Source organism: Protopterus annectens, chromosome 3.part1, assembly GCF_019279795.1.
Source record: "Protopterus annectens isolate FY-2018-M chromosome 3.part1, PAN1.0, whole genome shotgun sequence".
In the NCBI taxonomy this organism is placed as follows: Eukaryota; Metazoa; Chordata; order Ceratodontiformes; family Protopteridae; genus Protopterus; species Protopterus annectens.
In genome coordinates this window covers 1,878,681,716-1,878,705,904 of record NC_056732.1, presented here as the reverse complement: position 1 = coordinate 1,878,705,904, position 24,189 = coordinate 1,878,681,716, and the positions used below count along the sequence as shown (strand labels likewise).

General features: G+C 45.0%; 1 protein-coding gene across 5 annotated transcripts in view; it reads left to right on the top strand.

Annotated features, from left to right (window-relative positions):
* Positions 1 to 24,189, top strand: part of ARL6IP4 (ADP ribosylation factor like GTPase 6 interacting protein 4) — a 432,826-nt gene that overhangs the window by 130,072 nt on the left and 278,565 nt on the right. For 3 of the 5 annotated variants that reach the window (XM_044067920.1, XM_044067923.1, XM_044067921.1), the window contains one exon: positions 6,167 to 6,361. In XM_044067920.1, the coding sequence (XP_043923855.1) occupies positions 6,181 to 6,361 (181 nt within the window). In that variant the 5' untranslated portion in view covers positions 6,167 to 6,180. The remainder of the gene's footprint in view (positions 1 to 6,166; positions 6,362 to 24,189) is intronic. The other 2 variants (XM_044067919.1, XM_044067924.1) reach the window with 1 other exon arrangement.

Here is a 24,189-nt window from a genome sequence, read left to right as displayed (position 1 = left end):
GCAGGGTATCACATGGGAGTGCTGCACTGGATGGTAAGAATACACTGATCACATTTACACTCCTTGCAGGGTATCACATGGGAGTGCTGCACTGGATGGTAAGAATACACTGATCACATTTACACTCCTTGCAGGGTATCACATGGGAGTGCTGCACTGGATGGTAAGAATACACTGATCACATTTACACTCCTTGCAGGGTATCACATGGGAGTGCTGCACTGGATGGTAAGAATACACTGATCACATTTACACTCCTTGCAGGGTATCACATGGGAGTGCTGCACTGGATGGTAAGAATACACTGATCACATTTACACTCCTTGCAGGGTATCACATGGGAGTGCTGCACTGGATGGTAAGAATACACTGATCACATTTACACTCCTTGCAGGGTATCACATGGGAGTGCTGCACTGGATGGTAAGAATACACTGATCACATTTACACTCCTTGCAGGGTATCACATGGGAGTGCTGCACTGGATGGTAAGAATACACTGATCACATTTACACTCCTTGCAGGGTATCACATGGGAGTGCTGCACTGGATGGTAAGAATACACTGATCACATTTACACTCCTTGCAGGGTATCACATGGGAGTGCTGCACTGGATGGTAAGAATACACTGATCACATTTACACTCCTTGCAGGGTATCACATGGGAGTGCTGCACTGGATGGTAAGAATACACTGATCACATTTACACTCCTTGCAGGGTATCACATGGGAGTGCTGCACTGGATGGTAAGAATACACTGATCACATTTACACTCCTTGCAGGGTATCACATGGGAGTGCTGCACTGGATGGTAAGAATACACTGATCACATTTACACTCCTTGCAGGGTATCACATGGGAGTGCTGCACTGGATGGTAAGAATACACTGATCACATTTACACTCCTTGCAGGGTATCACATGGGAGTGCTGCACTGGATGGTAAGAATACACTGATCACATTTACACTCCTTGCAGGGTATCACATGGGAGTGCTGCACTGGATGGTAAGAATACACTGATCACATTTACACTCCTTGCAGGGTATCACATGGGAGTGCTGCACTGGATGGTAAGAATACACTGATCACATTTACACTCCTTGCAGGGTATCACATGGGAGTGCTGCACTGGATGGTAAGAATACACTGATCACATTTACACTCCTTGCAGGGTATCACATGGGAGTGCTGCACTGGATGGTAAGAATACACTGATCACATTTACACTCCTTGCAGGGTATCACATGGGAGTGCTGCACTGGATGGTAAGAATACACTGATCACATTTACACTCCTTGCAGGGTATCACATGGGAGTGCTGCACTGGATGGTAAGAATACACTGATCACATTTACACTCCTTGCAGGGTATCACATGGGAGTGCTGCACTGGATGGTAAGAATACACTGATCACATTTACACTCCTTGCAGGGTATCACATGGGAGTGCTGCACTGGATGGTAAGAATACACTGATCACATTTACACTCCTTGCAGGGTATCACATGGGAGTGCTGCACTGGATGGTAAGAATACACTGATCACATTTACACTCCTTGCAGGGTATCACATGGGAGTGCTGCACTGGATGGTAAGAATACACTGATCACATTTACACTCCTTGCAGGGTATCACATGGGAGTGCTGCACTGGATGGTAAGAATACACTGATCACATTTACACTCCTTGCAGGGTATCACATGGGAGTGCTGCACTGGATGGTAAGAATACACTGATCACATTTACACTCCTTGCAGGGTATCACATGGGAGTGCTGCACTGGATGGTAAGAATACACTGATCACATTTACACTCCTTGCAGGGTATCACATGGGAGTGCTGCACTGGATGGTAAGAATACACTGATCACATTTACACTCCTTGCAGGGTATCACATGGGAGTGCTGCACTGGATGGTAAGAATACACTGATCACATTTACACTCCTTGCAGGGTATCACATGGGAGTGCTGCACTGGATGGTAAGAATACACTGATCACATTTACACTCCTTGCAGGGTATCACATGGGAGTGCTGCACTGGATGGTAAGAATACACTGATCACATTTACACTCCTTGCAGGGTATCACATGGGAGTGCTGCACTGGATGGTAAGAATACACTGATCACATTTACACTCCTTGCAGGGTATCACATGGGAGTGCTGCACTGGATGGTAAGAATACACTGATCACATTTACACTCCTTGCAGGGTATCACATGGGAGTGCTGCACTGGATGGTAAGAATACACTGATCACATTTACACTCCTTGCAGGGTATCACATGGGAGTGCTGCACTGGATGGTAAGAATACACTGATCACATTTACACTCCTTGCAGGGTATCACATGGGAGTGCTGCACTGGATGGTAAGAATACACTGATCACATTTACACTCCTTGCAGGGTATCACATGGGAGTGCTGCACTGGATGGTAAGAATACACTGATCACATTTACACTCCTTGCAGGGTATCACATGGGAGTGCTGCACTGGATGGTAAGAATACACTGATCACATTTACACTCCTTGCAGGGTATCACATGGGAGTGCTGCACTGGATGGTAAGAATACACTGATCACATTTACACTCCTTGCAGGGTATCACATGGGAGTGCTGCACTGGATGGTAAGAATACACTGATCACATTTACACTCCTTGCAGGGTATCACATGGGAGTGCTGCACTGGATGGTAAGAATACACTGACCACGTTTACACTCCTTGCAGGGTATCACATGAGAGTGCTGCACTGGATGGTAAGAATACACTGACCACGTTTACATAATCACATGCCTCAGAAAAGTCAGATTTTCAGATCGTGCTGCAGCCGTATGCTCTGGTGTCTTTGTCCACAGAATCTGTTAACGGGATATTGTTTTCTTCACCTTCTCCCAGCTACCACTGTCACCACAGATGTGTCTGCTATGGAGGGGTGTGACTATTTGGGACAGATCATCCAGGGAACATGGATGGAAGTGGAAGTTGAATTGTATTTCAGTACATCAGTATCCTGGAGGTGAAAGTGGCCATCCAAGCCCTGCAGGTTTTGCAGGACCATGTTCTCCAGGGTGTGATGGTCATACTCACTGACAGCATGACTGGAGTGTGGTACATCACCAGGTAAAGAGGAACCAGGCCCTTCCCCGTCCGTTGAGAGGCAGTAAGGTGTTGGGCATGGGCAACCATTTCTCGTGTTGTTATAGCAATTTACATCTCAGGGCAGGCCAACACCTAATGGTACAAAGTGAGAAGATGCCGTCTGATGCCTAACGCGTCTCTAAGCAAGTCTGCCACAAAGATGTTTTTCTACCACTGACATGGCCTTGCTGTGGTGTCTCTGGTTCTTCCAGTGTCAAATGCAACAATTTTTCCTAATCCCTCCACACTATCAGACTCCAGAAATGCTGTCATCCATTTTAATCCCCTGGTTTCCTCTATTACCTCTTATGAGGAAGTTCATTCAGAGAGCCAGGCTGTTCAAGGCCAAGGTCACTCCCCTAACACCATTTGACCCAATCAGATTTGGCTCTTCTTTGGCCTCACTTGATAAGGAGACCCCATCCATTATTCTGTTTTTCAGTTTTGTGCCAAGTCTCACTGACTAACTGCATGGTTGCTTCAGTTTGCTAATAGCCTGTGACTTATAGTCACCAATGGTGGCCCAATTCCTAACTCCTTCACAAAAGCCTTCAGCCAGAAAACTGTATAGCAGTGAGAGGAACAAGTTTACCCGGTCAGTCACTCAGCAAGGACTAGGCACTTTTATGGCCCCATTTCCAACACTTTTCCTTTTTTATTTGAAATCTTTGATAAGGTTTGATAAGGTTTATCTTTGATAAGGTTTATAGCTTTAAATATTCACCTTGCAGCTGTTTACATCTGTCATCAAGGTTTCAGTAATTTATCCCTGGCTTCTCAAGAGAGCTTGTAAAGTCTTCCTCAGGAAAGTGTTCTTGGCTAGGAGACCTACAAACATCCAGCATGTCTGTGGGTCTCAAGTTCATACTGAAAAAAGCAGCCCCAACCCCTTTGAACCATCAGTAAAGGTAGAGTTGAAACTCTGCTCTTGGAAAACATTTTTCTTATTAGCTGTCACCTAAATGATTTTTGGAATTGTATGCACTATTCTGTAAAACACCGTACATTCTTTTTCACAGAGAAAGCGTAGCACTTAGAACTAACCCAGTCGTCATGCTTAAAGTGGTATCCTCATTTAATCTTCACCAAACCACAAACCTTCCAGTGTTGTTTTCTCAATACTTAAACAGGGCAGAATGTAAGTTACGTTGCTTGGTTACACACCGACCGCTCATGTTTTGCTTAAACAGGGCAGAATGTAAATTACGTTGCTTGGTTACACACCGACCGCTCATGTTTTGCTTAAACATGGCAGAATGTAAATTACGTTTCTTGGTTACACCAACCGCTCATGTTTTGCTTAAACAGGGCAGAATGTTAATTATGTTGCTTGGTTACACACCGACCGCTCATGTTTTGCTTAAACAGGGCAGAATGTAAATTACTTTGCTTGGTTACACCGACCACTCATGTTTTGCTTAGCTCTCACAAAGCAAATTAGGCAAAATCAACAGTCATTTGTATCTTTCTCTCTAAACAGACTAGGAAAGAAGGTTACAATGATCATATTCTCCAGGTGGCTACCTGACTACATCCTGTTCTGATACGTGTCTTGTTAAAGATCTTTTTACAAAGGTCGCATTGTCCAGGTATCTGGCTGACTGTATCCTGTTCTGGTACATGTCTGGGTAAAGATCTTTCCCATTTAAACCTGCAGCCCATTCTGTAAGAGCACTTGTTATGTCTGTGGCCTGCTTCAGGAATCTGTTGGTGGCTGACATTTGTTCAGCAACTACGTGGACCTCATTGTATTTGTTTGCAAAGCCTTACAAATTAGATGTGGCATCAAGATAACTAGGGGCTGCCATTCTGAATGGCATTTTGTCTTGACACCACTGAAGCTTGTCTGCTGGTGACTCAGTCCAGCTGTGACAGTGCATGAACTGCATTAACTCTGATACGAATGTTATGTGCTCACCGTAATGATTGGTTGGTCTCATCTGTACACTGTTAATGTACTTTCCCCCTACAAAATTGTTGCCTTCACATCAACGTGGAAGGGAGTTTGGAGGTCATCAGCTTATCCATGCTGAGAAGGTGTTATCCCTTCCTTAGGTGTACACAGTTACACAACTTGAAGCAATCAGTCTGTGCACCAGCGCATGATGGGAACCAGGGGAGCTCTCAAGCTTCGAGGAGATTCTAAAAAGATGCCAAGAGGAGGTGCCTGTGGTGACTGGTCCACCTGTTACAGTGTAAAGACAAGGATCTGTAATTAAATTAAGTACATAACTTTGCTATATCATTTATTGACTGATGGTCCCACATAACGTAGGGCATCTTTACAAAATCGGCTGTGATTGAGTACACTGTACAAAGGGACAAGAATAATGATTACTGAATATATAGTAGCAATACTAAAAGTAAGCAGTTGCTGCTGTGGTGGCACAGAAGTTAAAGCCCTGACTGTAGTCAAGGTGACCGGGATTCACTTAGCTTCTTGGGCATCTCATGGAGTGGCAGGAGATGTTGGGTGTACCTATGCTGGGGTGGAGGTGACTATGTTGGGCTCGCTCATTTGAGTCATAGGGGAGATGAGGTCTTTGAGGATATAGCAAGCCAGCTTAGGAAGTGGAGGGGGAGAGGAAGGTATCACAACCTTATGATCAAGGGTAAGAACAGACTGCTGTAGACCTCCCACTGTCATCCAGGGTACATAGTGATGTCAGCACAAGCAGATAAGGTTATTAGGCCATAAAAAAAATCACTCAATGACTGCATTATCACTTGGCCCACCCCATTGAACTGTGGTGCAGGGCAAGAACTTCCTGGACAGGGTGCTGTCCTTGAAGGAGACCCAATTAATAAGGATCACACTGGGGAGGTTGCAGGATGCTCTGGACATTGCGTAAGAGGATAATTTGGTGAAAGAATCAAGGCTGGAGGGCTCACGGAGGGGAGATGAAAAGATAATGTAAAAACAAAAAGAATACTAAAACGTCATAGTCTTCTTATCTCGCATACTATTATAACCATGCATACCCAAGTAGCTAGCATGTATGCTTTTTTTTTTTTTTTCAGCAGGCAGTGAAACCATGATGGCACCCGCCCTGTCTAGAGACCGGTCAGAAAACAGGAGCAAAAGGGCTTCTCAACACAGGAAGGAGAAGAAGAGGAAAAGCAGAAGCCGCAGCAATGACCGCAGCCCTTCTCCATCCAGAAAGCGAGTAGCTGGGTCTCGGAAGCACAGGCGGAGCTCCTCCTCAAAATCTGAAGGTAAGTAAGAGCCGAAATGGAACAGCAAGTACATTTTGCACTTCTGCTGCATTCCTGGTGTGGCTTTGGTTATGTTTTGTTTGTTGTTCTGATACTTTGTTAATTTGTTTGCAGTCTGATGACCAGGGTCATGTTGCATATGCTGATATTTCCATAAATTTCAGCAAACTTAACTTTCTGAGGCCACCATATGCAGGAAGTGGCAAGATCGCTTCAAAAGCATGAATGCATAAACACTCCATGAAACTGTAGAATGACTTATGGATAACTTAAGAACTTTCAGTTTGTACATGTCTTTATTTTTATACAATTCAGGTTGCAGAGAACTAAGTTTGTGGCATGGCTGGTTCTGTTAACTGCGGAGCTGGACATAAAAAGTAGGAATGGAGAAGGAATCCTACAAACTGCAAAACGTGAGATGATACGAAGTGGATAACTTTGGTACACTTTTATAGCAGTAGTCAGACACCCATTTATTTATTGACAATGCACACATTTGTTTTTTTAAGGTATCATAAAAATGCTGAGCATTTGCCACCAGGGAGCCTGGAGTGCTAATCATAAAATATTAGAAGAAAATCTCACTCAAATTAAAATTAGTCGAAATCAAATCTTTATTTGGATAGTTCACTCAGAAAACGAACCAAATGGGATATTAGCCATGTAGTCATTTTGTAATGCTGCTGAGGTAATTCACAGAAGGATGTTGTGAAAAGTTTTTTGATCCGAGTACTTCTTGTTTGGGGCAACATGAAAAGCTGCATTTTAATGTGATAATGCTAACACTTCCCTGCTGTATCGTGATCTCACTCCATTTGTTCATCATTAAACTCACTAACCACATTGTACCTGTCAAAGTTTTATTGTGAAGCACACTTTTGGGTAACAGGTGGTTACTTTTATTTATTCTGTTTACCCGTTCATTTATAGCAGCACAGCATTGTGACAGTTTTTTTTTCCAAGTAATGGAAAATAAAAGAAATGGGTAGCCACAAATTACATGACATTGTTTTATACATTGCTTGTAACTTATTTATTTGTGACTATGGTTTATAGAGGCAAGAAAAAAAACAAAACATGTAAAAACATTGTATCGCCATCCACAAGAGCAGATTGAGGTGTAATATGAAATGTTAGAAATAACTTAAAACATTAAGAGATTGTGATTCATTCATTCACTATGTAGTGCACCTTAGTGGAGTACATCAAAACCTCTGCTTTACACTTAGAGTTGTCCATCACCAAAGTACGTTAATAACATCTTGTAAAAGCTGTAGCTTAAAACAGTACTACAGGGCTGTGAGAGGTGTGCTACGTAATATTTCTATTAGAACTGGAGTGTTGTGTCCCCTACCTGCAGTGCACAGTCCGTTTAATAAGTTGTTAATAAACTTAGAAACATAAGAGAAAGAATTTAAAAAGATGCACAGGACTTTTTTAACAGTTGGCTATCATTCTCAGGTTACTAATTAGATGCATTGATAGTTGATAACCATAATTATATAGTCCCTGGGAATGGAAATTTCATTCTTAGGATAGCTGCACCCCAGGTGTACCTCTAATTCGTGCCAGTGATAAATCTGTGATTAAAGCCTGAACAAGATTGGAATGCAGTCTATAAAATATCACAGCATCATAATGTTCCACACTGTGGCACTGATGGTGTAACATTGTATTAGACCGCCGATGACCCTGACCCTCAGGAGTAAACGGTCAATATGCAGACCAGAAGCACTATTCAGACTTATTGTAATACCCATCATGGACCCAACAGTAGCAAAACAGTGTACTGTCAACCACAGAATCCCTTGGAAACACATGGTTCAGTTCTCAAATTATCCCATCATGTTGTTGTGTCTTTCGGCTTATCCCGGTTAGGGGTCGCCACAGCGGAACTCCGGTCCGCTAATGTTTGGTAGTGGATTTTTACATGCCGAGTTACCAGCCCTGATGCACAACCTTCAACGAAGGCACGCCCATTCACGCATGCCTCCACACAGAAGACGCTCTAGCTGAGAATCGAACGCGATAACGCTACTTGCAGCACCACTACCACGGGTTAAATGATCCCATCATAATGGTCTTATTCTGCATGCAGAGCCCTGAGGAAGTAACTGGCAACTAACTAAATTATCTTTTGAATGTGAAGCTGTGCAGTTTTGAATGTGAAGCTGTACAGTTTTGCATTGTCTCCTAGTTGTGCTCCATGCTGAATGCCTGCTTGTATAGATAGACGGATAGATATACTGCTGTAGACAGATGCAAATTGTGTGTGTGTGTGTGTGTGTGTGTGTGTGTGTGCTCTGAATTCACAGCTAATTAGTGAGTCCACAGGCCTGGCTCCATGGCTTAGAGGAATGAAGCATAGCTACAACCCAGGTGTGTCACGTTCAGTTATTAGCTGGGTGTTGGCGGACAGTGAGAGGCTGACATTGGTACTGTATCCTATGGGAGGGAAGTGGTTTGTTTTGCTACAGTGCGGCCACTTATCAGTGGAAAAGTGCCTTGTATGCAGCAGTGGTTGAGATGTGGGCTTAGTCCTTGCCAAGCCACTTATGTGGTAGCCTTCATGGAGTACATGCAGGAAGTTGTATACCTCCCAGGAGAACGTATTGCATAGCTCTGCATTTCTGAGTGAGAATGCACATAGCTGTCCAGATTACAAAAAAAAAAAAAAAACCTGTAGAACAAACAAATAAACTGGGCGGAAGAAATGAACAATCCAAAACAGAACAGGAGCCCAACAGTAGCCAGCAAAAAAAGATGTTAATCCCAAAAAACACTTTCTTAATGAAAGTGTTTTTTGGGATTAACATCTTTTTTTTGCTGGCTACTGTTGGGCTCCTGTTCTGTTTTAAAAAAAAAAAAAAAGCTCTGTTAGTTTGCTGTGCTGTGTGATTAGAGAAATTTGATTGTTAGCAGCATGTGACATAAAAGACTTAAAAATCTCCACATGCAGTGCTGTGTATGAATGCTCTCTAACGATTATTTGATGTTCTTCCTGTTTCACTGCTGCATTCATCACATTTGGGTTATCTGCCTGCAGGTAGCTCTCAGCCGGCCTGAATACCAGAGTCTTGGGATTTCTGCGTCAGATGCTGTCCCTTCTTCCATGACGTCAGGTCGTCAGGGGTATAAAACATGCAGCCAACACCATTACATCAGTCTTTCTTGCTGTGTGGTGCCCGAAGCAGAAGCAGTTTGCAAGTGCTGGTTGGCCGACTCCTGAAATTTTCATTTTCGAGTTTCAGACCTGAAGTCTTCTAAAAGATAAGTACCCCGTTTGGGGATCCTTTTTTCTTGCTCTAACTGATGTCAGAAAAAATTAATAATTGTCTTGCCTGTGGAAAGCACAGTGACAGACCGCATAGGTCCAAAACTGCCGACGATGCTTCCATTAAGCTAGTCACCAGTCTGCCGGTAGTTAGTGAGGAGCTTTCGCAGCCCCTGATACCCACTTCTACAGATTCACAGACCTCTACTGAGACCCATTCAGAGTCCAGTATGCCGCGAGATGCTTCTTTGACTGTGGAACCTGCAGATGTCTCTACCTTGGATGGGTCCGGAGCCACTGTGCAGGCACCGGCTTCTGAGGGTGTATTCAGGCCTACCGATTTTCATATTAAACCGATGACTTTGTTTCAAGCCAAAAATACCGAATTCCTCAGGCCTAAAGTTCACACTACGCCTAGAAAAAGGACGACCAAAGCACATTCTCAGGCCCACATGCCTCAAAAACAAATGAGTAGAATGGCTGAAGACCTTATTATCTTAATTAGGGGAAGCCAGCCTTCCCCCTCTAAGAGACCTAGGACTGACTTTCCTTCTGATTCTGATATCTCTTTTCCCTCTGACTACTGGGACTTACCCTTATCTACCTATGAGGATTCTGATGCAGAGGATTCCATTCCGTCTGCTTCCCCTCCAGAAGATTTTTCTTTTGGTGAATCCTTGCATATCCTAAGAGAGCATTTCCACTTGGAAAGCCAGGACTATTCTCAGTCCAAAAAGAGACTCAGGGAATTCTTAAACATGCCTCAGCACAGGCCTCTAGCTATCCCTCCTGTTCTGGAGATTGTAGATGATGTTTTCTTGGAATCCAGCCTTACCCCAGATACTCCTCCAAGCCTTGCTCAACTTCTTGCACCTTTAGAAGGAAAGTTTGTCCTGCATGCAAAAAACTGGGAATACATTATCCAAGACAAATGGGTTTTGAACATTGTTTCCCTAGGATACAGATTCCACTTCCACTCACTTCCAACCCTAAGTGGATGGCCAGACCTCCCCCCAACCCAGTGGATGGATGCCCAAAAGCAAGTACTCTCTCTCCTCAACATCAAGGCTGTTCATCTTGTCCCAGCAGAACAAAGGGGACAAGGCTTTTATTCAAGACTGTTCATGGTTCCTAGAAAAGAAAACTCCTGGCGTCCTATCCTGGATCTGTCCATTCTCAACACCTTTCGTGGTTCCAAAATTCAAAATACTAACTCGCAAACAGCTGCTTGTTGCTTTCTGTGCTAGCCAAGGATTCCTGGCTGGCAACCCTAGATTTAAAAGAAGCTTGCCTGCACATCCCCATAAGGGAATCTTGCAGGAAATACCTATGCTTCAGGGTAGGCTCTATGCACTATCATTTCTCTGCACTTCCCTTTGGCTTATCTACTGCACCCAGGGTATTCACAAAGTGCCTAGCTCCAGCCATTGCCTTTTGCAGGCAGAGAAGAATTCAGATTTACCCATACTTGGACGATTGTCTGTTTCAGGTGGAGAGTCAGGACTTGCTATTACAGCACCTGGCATTTGTAAAGAGACTTTTAACTTCACTAGGGTACACCATCAATGAAAATAAATCACACCTAGTACCCTGTCAACAGATTGTATTCCTGGGAGCAAGCTTGAACACAACTTCCCACATGGCATTCCTCACTCCAGAGAAACAAATTTATTTGACAACCTACTTCAACCTACTGGCCACAAAAACCCAGCTATCTGCAAGGAAAATACAGCAAGCTCTGGGGTTCACGTCCTCTTCCATTCTGTTAATTCCATATGCAAGACTGCATATGAGGAAACTTCAATGGGATCTAAAAAGTCTATGGTGTCAACATTCTCAGGACCTGGAAACAATAATTCCCATCATCCCTTGTCTAAGGGCAGAGTTCCTTTGGTGGGCAGAGGCCTGCAGCCACAACAAGGGACTCCCTTTCACTCTATCCCCTGCCGCCCAAACCCTAACAGCAGACTCATCAGACTATGCATGGGGGGCTCACATGGCAGGGCAGTACATTCAGGGCAAATGGAACCCCAAAGCAAATGACCTGCATATCAATCAAAAAGAAATGTAAGCTGTACAGAATGCTCTGGCAGCTTTCAAAGACCTCATTCTTCCAGGACAACTATCGGTAAAGACAGACAACACCACAGTTAAGTGGTACATAAGCAGGGGGGAACCCATTCCTACCCACTCTGCAGACTAGCCATGGCTCTGTGGAACACAGCCTTGAGCAGCCAAGTGCCCCTACAAGCTCAGTTCTTGCCAGGCAAACTAAATTCACTGGCAGACGACTTAAGCAGAAATCACATAGACCCACACAAAAGGAAACTGGAACCCAAAATATTCAAACTTTTGAGGAACAGATGGGGGACACCAGAGGTGGACCTGTTTGCCTCCCCTCAGAACTATCAATTGAACAAATACTGCACCAGAACTCCCCACAGCCAAGCTTGGAAAGTGGATGCCCTGTCCTTTACCTGGGAAAGCCTCTCAGTCTATGCCTTTCCCCCTTTGCCTCTCCTCTCGAAGGTTCTTCTAAAGATCAAACAGGACAAGCCAAGGGCAGTCCCGATTGCACCAGACTGGCCACACCAGCACTGGTACCCTCTTTTGCGCAGTCTGACAGTGCTACAACCATGGCACCTGCCTCAGACCCCTTCCCTGCTGTCCCAGCAGGCGGGCCAGATTCTGCACCCTCAGCTTCAAACCCTGAACCTTGCAGCCTGGCTAATCCCCTGAGCTCACCTCTAGCAACCCTCAGTAAGCAGGTGCTGGATGTCTTTCTTGAGGCAAGGAGGCCTAGTACTAGAAAATCCTATTCAGAAAAGTTGAAAAGATACTGTTCCTGGAGCCAGTCTCAGGGAATGGGCACAACAGTGCCCAGCTTACCTCATATACTAGATTACTTAACAGGAATGCTCCACAAGGGCCTGTCCTTCTCTTTAATTAAGATTCATGGCTCAGCCTCAGCTGATTATAATACTGAGCCACCCCTCTTCTCTCATCCTCTGGTAAAACAGTTCTTTAGAGGGACCAAAAATTTAAGACCTCCCCCAGGAGAGCTCCCATTCTGGCCTGGAACCTTAACTTTGTATTGAAAAACTTACTCTTCCCCCCTTTGAACCAGCTGCTACAGCAGAGTTGAAATTCCTCTCTTGGAAAACAGCTTTACTTCTAGCCATCACTTCAGCAAGAAGGGTGTCTGAACTGCAGACCCTTATGGCAGTGGGAACCCTTCAATGTTCTGTAGTCCTGTCTCACCTTCATTCTTACATATGGGATCAGAGCCGATCCTCGGCTCCGACTCGGCCTATTTACAAGCTGGAAGTCTTCTAGATAGCTCGTGGCTAGGTATCCCATGGTGCACCAGTACAATCCCCAGATTTCGTTTGCCGCGTCGACGAGTTCGGTTTTTCTTCTCTTTGGCTCTGGCTAAGTTTTTGAATTTATTCAAAAATTTTTTGTATTTCTAGTATAACCTGTTATATCATAATCGTTTAGCATAGTTAGCGTAATTTAGAATAGTTACCTTTACATTTGCGCTTTGTGTACACTCTTTTGCTAAATTGGCTTGTTGGCCTGATCGGATTGGTATGCTGTGCGCTATTGTTAGTGTTATTCATAGTTTGGTATATGTAGGTGCCTTTTGCGCTTAGTTTGGTGTGTGTTTATTAGGAATTAGTCGAAATTTTTGGCGGATTCCCATTTGCAAATTGTTGGCGTGGTTAACAGAACGAGGTTCTGTTCTGTTTCTTGCTGTAGTCATAAGCTTATTAGTGGTGGTGTCAGAACATGGTTCTGCCTTAATTAATATTTTGAAAGTTTCACTGTATTCTCGTTTGAGTGTGTGTGACTTTCCTGCCTTTGTCTCTTAGCTAGGTCTTTTTTATTTAGAAGACCTAGTTGTTTTCCTTTCCCTTCTTTGCCTGGGCTGGGCCCGTTTAAGTTAGAGGACCTAGTCCTCCTCCCCTTTCTCTTCTTCTATGTGTGTGTGCTTCCTGTGAGAATGTCCAAAGTTAGTAAGGACCATAAGCCATCTGGCTTCAAGAAATGTATTAAATGCTCACAGAAAATGTCCATCACGGATGGCCACAGTAACTGCGTTTACTGTCTAGGGGCCATCCATTTATAGGAAACCTGCTTATTTTGCCACTCGCTTAGTCCTAGGGTGTTGCAAGAACGTAAGAATAAGCTCATCCCAAAAGATCTTCTTTAACCTTCTTTTGAGGAAGATCTGGCTAGTTCTTCTTCTTCTTCTAGATCTCAGGGATCTAAAACGGAAAAGTCCTCTAATTAGCCCTCCCCGGCACTGGCTGGTGTCTTGGAGCCACCTCTTAAAATCAAGAAAATGGATAAGTCTTCTGCCTCTTTGGCTCCACAGACCTCGGTGCCAATTGAGAGCACTACTGTGACTACAGGGTCGGTTCAAAGTATTTCAGAGCCGACCACTGAGACCATTTCACGGAGCCGGTCTATGGATGCTCTACCGGCCTCCGCTATATTAAATCTCCAGTACCTCAGAGATCCCGCTCTCCTACTCTGTCATCTAGGTCTTCCAGGAGTTTATCAGAAGAAGATGTGGTGAGGGTAGTGCTGAGACTGTTGAAGTCATCTGCTTTGCCTAATTGCTGTTGGCTTCGACCCAGTCGGTTCCGGAGCCACTTGGGTCCATTCAGCCCTATGCGATCATTCCTCCTCTGAGCCATGCTGGTCTTTCAGAGCCAGAGTGTTTGGTACCACTGGTGGAACCTTTGGTTCCGGCTCCCCCTGTGGCTGTTTTGGAGCCGAGTTCTGCTCCGATACTTTTGGCGCCGTCCGTTGTGTCTAGGGACCAAAGCTTCCCGGTCGGCCGTGACAAGGATGCTTGGAACCAATCTCTTTCGGTTCCAAGTCTTCCTCTCGGCGTGTCGGCTAGGGTGAATTCGGACCCTACATCTATCTCGGAGCCGATGGCACTGGAGCTGACGGCATCTTCGGTCTCCTCAGAGCCGGGGAGGTCGTCGGAGCTGGAGAGGTCAGCATTTCAGATGATGAGTGTGCTGTCTCGATCGTCAGCTCCTACCAGAGGTACCAACACTCTTCCCCCTAAAGCACCTACTTCTGTCTCAGCTCCTACTCCCTCTGTGGACAGCAGAGACCCTCATCCTCAGGAGCCACCGGCTGGTGGCCCCCACTCTTCTGAGACCTCCCTGGAATGTCCTTCTGAGGAGCTCCCATGGAAGAGAACATGTAAGAGGAAGCATATAGACTCCCAGGATGAGTCTCTGACCTCTGACACTGACCTCGAGGAGTCGGAAGGGTCCTCCAAGTCGTCCTCTGATGATGTCTCCGTAGACATCCTGGAAATCCTTGAGCAGAGGTGCGGCTGGTCCACTGTCACCCCTTTTGATGAGGAGTCGGTGTACCTGAAGGATTTCGAGTCTCAACCTTCAGCCTTTTGGGTGTCTCCACCTTTCGACGAACTGATGGAGCTAGTTAGCCGAATGGTGTGCCAGTCCCCAGGAGACCGAATAAGTTTCTCTCTGCCCCTCCTGAGAAAGATTATTTGTCTAAAGGTGATGTTCATCGTGCATACAGCTGCAGTAACCACAGATGGGTTTTCAGCCGTCAGGCGGTCCCTCGGTCGGTTTTCAGCCGTCAGGCGGTCCCTCGGTCGGCCGAATTCCAAAGTCTTGGTCCGGCGTCGGTTGTCGTCGCTTACTCTTCTGACGTCAGCGAGGCCAGAGTATATAAGACACAGCCGACGCCATGTTCTCCAGTCTTTTTTGCCGCGCGGTGCCCGAAGCAGAAGCAGTTTGCAAGTGCCGGTCGGCCAGCTCCTGAATTATGAAAAAAAATTGGAACCGAAGTCTTCTTTAAAGCTAAGTACCCCATTGGGGAAACTTTTCTTGCCTCAGACCGATGTCAGAAAAAGTTAATAATTGTATTTCTTGTGGGAAGCAAATACCGCATAAGGATTTCCATTCCCGTTGCATACCTTGTTTGGGCCCAGACCACGACGTCTTGGGCTTTCGCTTTTGCGCTACCTTCAATAAACGCACTATCAAGCGTCGGGCGGAGTTCGCCCAACACTACTTTGGTAAAGCTTTTGATTATAAGATGTCGTCGGACACTCAGACTACCGTTTTATCCAAAACGCAAGGAAAAGGACCGACACGTGAGACCCGGTCCCGCCGACACCACGCCAAAACAGGCTACACGTGGTCCGGTTCTCAGCGAGACGCCTTTGCAGTCCCTGACTACCGACGACACTCCTTTGGCGGTGTTCTCTGTACCCGAGACCGCTGGGTCCTCGGTCCTTTCCCAGACTACAACCGAAGCCCCTGCTAATGTCGAGCCTACTATTGTGGACAGGTCCACCTCCACCCATGGTGTATTTAGGCCCTCATCTTCTTTTTCAATAAAGGCTTTTACTAAATCCAAAGCAGTCAGGCATCCCACGAGGCCTGTTGCACAGGGCCCATCTCCTGGACCCATGCCTAAGAAACAGATGCTTAAAATGGCTAAGGATTTAATTACTCTTATCAGAGGTTCTCAGCCCCCTCCTGACAAGAGACCCAGAGTGGAGGAAGAATCTCCCTCTTCTGATCAGGGATCCATTTTATCAGAACATTCTGATGCAGAGGAACACTACCTTGCACACTTTGAGGGAACACTTCCATTGGGAAGGCCAAGACTTTTCAGATTCCAAGAAAAGACTTAGGGAATTTCTTTGGTTACCTCAGCACAGACCTCTGGCTATACCCCCTGTTTTGGATGTACTGGATGATGTCTATTCGGAGGCTTGCCTTAACCCTGATTCTCTGCCTCCTGCACCAGTAAAACGTGATAGGTATTACAGAGTACCCTGCTCTCACCAATTTCTCTACAAAGGCCATAATGCTGACCCTGAAACCATTTCACAAGACCCCAAAGGATTAAAGGCCTCCACTGCCAAGAATCCACTCCCTGCAGAAAGGGAATCCAGATCTCTAGAAAGGTGGGGTAAAAAGGTATATACCTCAGCCACCCTAGCCATGAGGGCCTTTCAGTTTCATATGATTAAATATCAACAGTATCTGTTATCACAATTAAGGAACAAAATGTCTCAACCTGAACAACCAGATTTAAAGGAGTTACAGGATATGATGCATAGTGCGGAGCAAGTGGGTAAACACACCTTACGATGTGGTTATGATGCCCTAGAGGCTTCCAGTAGAGCGGCTGCCACAGGATCAGTCATTCGCAGGCATGCCTGGCTTAGGGAACAAAATTTACCTGATCATGTGAAAGCTAAACTTCTTGATGCTCCTTTACAAAAGGATGTACTATTTGGTACTAATGCTGAGGACATACTACGGAAAATGGAAGAAAAAGCCAAATCTATGCAAACTGTCAAGGCTTTCTTACAGGTCCAACCACCACGTTTTAGCAGAAATTGGCCTTCAAAAAACTGGTACTTTCCAGCCACTGACAAGCCCCAAAGAGGCAGATACAGACGCACAAGGGGCAGAGGGCAATCACAAGGATCATATAGAGGCAGACAATGGCAATCTCCAGCACCAAGAGGTGGTGAAGACAGCGCACAACAATACAGGAAGCAAACCCAATGACTCCCTCATTTCCATGCCAAGCAAGTCTCAGCTGACAGCACCTTTGGGAGGAAACTAGCATTATTTGCAAGCAATTGGCATATTGTCACAACAGACAAATGGATACTGGACATTATAAACAGAGGCTACAAATTTCAATTTCACACTCTTCCAAAAATGAGAGGCATGCCAAACCTGCCACAAAATCAAAGGGCAGAGGCACAACTGCAAATTTCAAAGCTCCTAAACATGAGAGCTATACAAAAGGTACCTACACTCCAACAAGGTCAAGGTTTTTATTCAAGACTTTTTCTGGTACCAAGAAAAGGAAACGACTGGAGACCCATTTTAGACTTATCCATCCTAAACACATTCCTACTCGTGCCAAAATTCAAGATGCTCACATTACAGCAACTTCTTCCCATGCTGGGCAAGGAGTTTTGGCTGGTAACATTGGACCTCAAGGAGGCATACCTGCATGTCCCAATCAGACAAAGCTGCAGAAGATACCTCAGATTTCTTGCAGGTTCAATCCACTATCGATTCTCTGCATTGCCCTTTGGCTTATCTACTGCGCCCAGAGTATTCACAAAGTGCCTGGCATCAGTGATTGCCTACTGCAGACTTCAAGGGATACAAATTTACCCTTATCTGGACGACTGCCTGATCCAAGCGGACAGCAAACGCATACTACTGGAACATCTGGCTTATGTGACACGATTACTGCTTTCTCTGGGATATACCATCAACAAGGAGAAATCAAGACTAACACCATCTCAGAAAATAACCTTCCTGGGTGCCAACTTGGACACAAACACCCAGATGGCATATCTTACGCCAGAAAAACAAGGGCAACTATCTCAGTACTTCAAAACACTAGCAAAAAGTACCAGGCTTACTGCAAGGAAAATCCTGCAGGCTCTGGGATTCATGGCATCTTGCATTCTTCTAATCCCATGTGCAAAGCTGCATATGAGGAAACTTCAATGGTACCTAAAAAATCTATGGTCTCAACACAGTCACAGTTTGGAAGCAATTATACCAATAATTCCATGTTTGCAAAAGGAATTTCTATGGTGGGCCCAAGCATGTCAAGTAAACACAGGCCTTCCATTCTGCAAGCCTCAAGCAAAACAAGTCATAACCACAGACGCCTCAGATTACGCCTGGGGGGGCGCACATGAAGGACAGGTGCATTCAGGGCAGATGGTCCCAAAAGGAAAAGCACCTTCACATCAATCAAAAAGAAATGCTAGCAGTCATAAATGCAATTACAGTTTTCAAGGACTTCCTGCATCCAGGACAATTACTGATAAAAACAGACAACACCACAGTAATGTGGTACATAAACAAACAAGGAGGAACACATTCATACCCCTTGTGCAGACTAGCCATGACTCTTTGGAACTTGGCTCTGGAAAGACAAATCGAACTTCAAGCACAGTACTTGCCAGGACTGGAAAACACACTGGCAGACACTCTAAGCAGAAATTTGACAGATCCACACGAATGGAAGTTACATCCTCAGGTGTTTACAGAGATAACCCAAGCGTGGGGGAGGCCAGACATAGATCTTTTTGCCTCCCACGGGAACCATCAACTGAAAAAGTTTTGTTCAAGGACCTTTCATCCAAAGGCCTGGAAAGTGGACGCCCTTTCATTCAGTTGGACAGCATGGACAGTTTATGCATTCCCACCTCTGCTCCTTCTGCCCAAGGTGCTTTTGAAAGCAAAAACAGACAAACCGAGGATGATACTGATTGCTCCAGATTGGCCAAGGCAACACTGGTATCCACTCCTGAGGAGCCTAACACATACTCCTCCCTGGTCCCTGCCTCTAATGTCTCTTCTACTGACTCATGACTCAGAACAGCTACAAAACTCTTCACAGTCAGCTGAAAACACTCCACCTCGCTGCATGGAAAATTCCTTGACACCACAACAGTCCCTACTCTCCAAGGAGGTGCAGGAGGTCATTTTGGAGGCCAGAAGACCATCTACTAGAAAAGCTTACTCTGCAAAATGGAAGCGGTTTTGCTGTTGGAATGAGAAAAGAGGCCAGGACCCTAGAAAATTGAACTTGCCTCAGGTTTTACAGTACCTAGCTGAACTGCTGAACAGTGGACTTTCATTTTCTTCCATAAAAATACATGCCTCAGCCATTTCTGCAGAATTCAACACGGATCCTCCTTTATTCTCTCACCCACTCTTACGACAGTTCCTCAGAGGGGCTAAGAATATAAGACCTCCAAGGAAGCAACCAATACCAGCCTGGGACCTTAATTACATACTAGAAAAATTAACATTGCCTCCCTTTGAACCTGCTGCCTCAACAGATCTGCAACATTTGTCCTGGAAAACAGCTTTCCTTCTGGCCATCACTTCAGCTCGTAGGGTTTCTGAACTACAGGCCCTCATGGCGGTGCAGCCCTTCCTCATCTTCCATCAGGACAGGGTTTCCCTTCGTACCAACCCATCTTTTATGCCAAAAGCGGTATCCAGGGTAGCCTTAAATCAAGCCATACATCTACCTACCTTTTATCCTAACCCTCAAAACAAAGGGGAGAGGCTGCTTCACACTTTAGACATCCGTAGGCAGCTACGTTATTATTTGGACAGAACAAAGTCCTTCAGGAAATCAGAACAACTTTTTGTGTCCTATGCTGTAGGGGCTCAAGGGAAACCAGTTACCAAACAGACCATTTCCAAGTGGATTGGCCACTGCATACGGTTTTGTTATTCCTATCATGGGAAATCTGTCCCTACTGGTATCAGATCTCACTCCACCAGGGCCACAGCCACCTCTACAGCCTTCCTCAGAGGCGTTCCTACTAAGGATATTTTGGAGGCAGCCACTTGGAGTTCTGTACATACCTTCACAAAACACTACCACCTACCCTTATACTCCAGAACAAGAGCAGGCTTTGCCACTGCTGTTTTGCAGGGCATTCTGGCTCAACCCAGTTCCTCATAGTACCTACCACCCTATGCATAGCTTTGGGACTCTACCCATCTGTGATTACTGCAGCTGTATGCACGATGAACATAGTACAGTTTTGTACCTACCATAAATGTAGATGTTCGAGTGCTAATACAGCTGCAGTACAGGTTTCCCTCCCTCCTTCCCCACTTGGTAAAGGCATGGGGCCTAACAACCTCTTCATACCACCTGACTGGGTTATCCTGCTATGTTTTATTTGCTTGCTTACACTGATTTTGCATTACATTGCATTGCCTGCATATGTAGATAAGCCTTATTTATGTATTGCCTTCCTTTTGGGGGCACCTGACATCTGGGGCAAGAAAGACTGAAGAACATGGCGTCGGCTGTGTCTTATATACTCTTGCCTCGCTGACGTCAGAAGAGTAAGCGACGACAACCGACGCCGGACCAAGACTTTGGAATTCGGCCGACCGAGGGACCGCCTGACGGCTGAAAACCGACCGAGGGACCGCCTGACGGCTGAAAACCCATCTGTGATTACTGCAGCTGTATTAGCACTCGAACATCTACATTTATGGTAGGTACAAAACTGTACTTTCCCGTAGATGCCGTGGTGGCAGCGGCCATTAAGAGGCTAGCTGAGACTTCTTCTTCTGTTCATCTGCCGAATAAGGAGTCTCAAACGATGGACAGATACGGGAAGCGTATCTTTAGTTCAGTGGCATTTACCCTTAGATCGCTGAACTATCTTACTCACTTCATGAGGCTTCAGAGAGATCTCCTTAAAGAGTTAGGAGATTCTCTACAAGGTACATGTACTGAGGGAGTCCCTGACAAGGTTTCTGCCCAGTTGTCTACCTTGAACTCTGTCGTCAACTCTTCCATGCGGCTTATTTCATATGCAGCCGATGGAGCGAGTAGAGCAGCGGGTTCAGGAATTTCATTAAGGTTTCATTCCTGGATGCGTTTGTGTAACTTTGCAGAACCATTCAAGTCTACCTTTATCAATGCCCCCTTCAACAGTTCCTCATTGTTTGGACTCAAGGTAAAGGACACTCTCACCCGATGCGAGCAAGAAGGAAAAACACTCTCTGCCGTGGGAGTACGTTTTACTGTTCCCTCTAGACCATATCCTAAGGGTCAGAGGGGTGGTAAAATGTCATTCAAGAAGTCCTATAGGTTTTTCCAGGATGCACAGGGTGACTCCTCAGGGGCGGTCCGCAAAACCAGGGAGGTCGCGATTCCTTTTGGGGCCGGCCTTACCAGCGCTCCTGATGTGGGGCCCGACTGTGCTTCTCTGGGGCCAATCGAGGGTCGCATTTCTTTGTATCCAGAAGCCTGGCTGGGTATAACTCAAGACAAGTGGGTACAAAGAATTATTACCAGAGGTTGTGTCATACCCTTTTCTCTTCCACCTGTTGTTCCCAAGAGGATCCTGGATGTTCCACCCAGTCACAGGGATCAGGCAACTGTGGAGGTCAGCAAGTTGCTGTCAAAAAGAGTCATCCAAACCGTCCCAGCAGACCAAATAGGATCTGGAACTTACTCCAGATTCGTTTTAGTGTCAAAACGTACAGGGGACTGGAGGCCTATTCTGGACCTCAGCAGATTTGAACGAATTACTAAAGAAGGACAAGTTCCAGATGGTGACACTACAGTCTATACTCCCGTTATTAGGGAAAGACAATTGGATGTGCTGAATAGATCTCCAAGATGCCTACTACCACATAAAAATGGACAGGGCATCGAAGAGTCATCTAAGCTTCCGGCTGGGAGCCGGTCATTACCAGTTTCGTGCTGTGCCCTTTGGTCTCACCACAGCCCCCAGGGTGTTCACCAAATGTATGGCAGTAGTGACAGCTCACCTGAGACGTCGAGGATTCCAGGTGTTTCCGTATCTGGACAACTGGCTCTTGACTGCCCCCACCAGGCATCTACTTCTTCAGACCAGGGACGCTACTTTTCAGCTTTGTGCCCAGCTGGGAATTTCTATAAATTGGGAAAAATCTGCCTTATTGCCCTCTCAATTTGTGATTTTTATAGGCACAGAGATAGACACAGTAGGTATGTTGATTCATCTTCCTGCTGAAAGGGTACAGAATCTGGTTCTTCAAATTTGGTGTCTTCTCCCCTTACGAAAGGTCAAAGCCAAGACTATTTTGCCGCTTCTAGGGACCATGGCTTCCACCATATTACTAGTGCCACTAGCCAGGCTACACATGAGAATTCTTCAGTGGCTCCTGTCATCCCAATGGTCTTTTCAGCACCTTACATTATCTCATCACATTCTTGCAAGAAGGACCTCCTTTGGTGGACACTAGCCAATCAGTTAACCACGGGCACCTCGTTTGTTCCTCACCAACCCATTGCTACTGTGACCATGGATGCCTCACAGATAGGGTGGGGGGGGGGGCATTATCTTGGCAGGACTGTCCAAGGCACATGGCAAGATCACGAGGCTCACCTGCATATCAGCGTTCTAGAGATGAGGGCGGTGCTCCTGGCGTTGCAAGCACTCCACGACCTTCTGCCTCTGGGGACTATTGCAATACAATCAGACAACAGTATGGTATATCAACAAACCGGGCAGAACTCCTATGCTACCGTTGACACTTCACACTTCCTGATATTCTTCTATGTCTTTGTTAATACTTATGCTACCTATGACATTTCAAGCAAACCTTGTCTAACATAACAACCAGATGGTACCTTTCACCCCCTCCACTCTTTTTCTTGTCCAAATATTGCTAATCATTATTTCTCTTGTATCTACTGCACTTAATACTACGGACTTGACACCCTAAATTTTCCTTCTCTAATCTTCTTTACTTCTTTGCTAACCTCTCTTTCTCTAATCTTGTTTGTCACTTCTTTGCTAACCTCTCTTTCTCTAATGTTGTTTGTCACTTCTTTGCTAACTTCTCTTTCTCTAATGTTGTTTGTTACTTCTTTGCTAACCTCTCTTTCTCTAATGTTGTTTGTTACTTCTTTGCTAACCTCTCTTTCTCTAATGTTGTTTGTCACTTCTTTGCTAACCTCTCTTTCTCTAATCTTGTTTGTCACTTCTTTGCTAACCTCTCTTTCCCTAATGTTGTTTGTCACTTCTTTGCTAACCTCTCTTTCCCTAATGTTGTTTGTCACTTCTTTGCTAACCTCTCTTTCTCTAATGTTGTTTGTCACTTCTTTGCTAACCTCTCTTTCTCTAATCTTGTTTGTCACTTCTTTGCTAACCTCTCTTTCTCTAATGTTGTTTGTCACTTCTTTGCTAACCTCTCTTTCTCTAATCTTGTTTGTCACTTCTTTGCTAACCTCTCTTTCTCTAATCTTGTTTGTCACTTCTTTGCTAACCTCTCTTTCTCTAATGTTGTTTGTCACTTCTTTGCTAACCTCTCTTTCTCTAATCTTGTTTGTCACTTCTTTGCTAACCTCTCTTTCTCTAATGTTGTTTGTCACTTCTTTGCTAACCTCTCTTTCTCTAATGTTGTTTGTCACTTCTTTGCTAACCTCTCTTTCCCTAATGTTGTTTGTCACTTCTTTGCTAACTTCTCTTTCTCTAATGTTGTTTGTTACTTCTTTGCTAACCTCTCTTTCTCTAATCTTGTTTGTCACTTCTTTGCTAACCTCTCTTTCTCTAATGTTGTTTGTCACTTCTTTGCTAACCTCTCTTTCTAATCTTGTTTGTCACTTCTTTGCTAACCTCTCTTTCTCTAATCTTGTTTGTCACTTCTTTGCTAACCTCTCTTTCTCTAATCTTGTTTGTCACTTCTTTGCTAACCTCTCTTTCTCTAATGTTGTTTGTCACTTCTTTGCTAACCTCTCTTTCTCTAATCTTGTTTGTCACTTCTTTGCTAACCTCTCTTTCCCTAATGTTGTTTGGCACTTCTTTGCTAACCTCTCTTTCTCTAATCTTGTTTGTCACTTCTTTGCTAACCTCTCTTTCTCTAATGTTGTTTGTCACTTCTTTGCTAACCTCTCTTTCCCTAATGTTGTTTGTCACTTCTTTGCTAACCTCTCTTTCTCTAATGTTGTTTGTCACTTC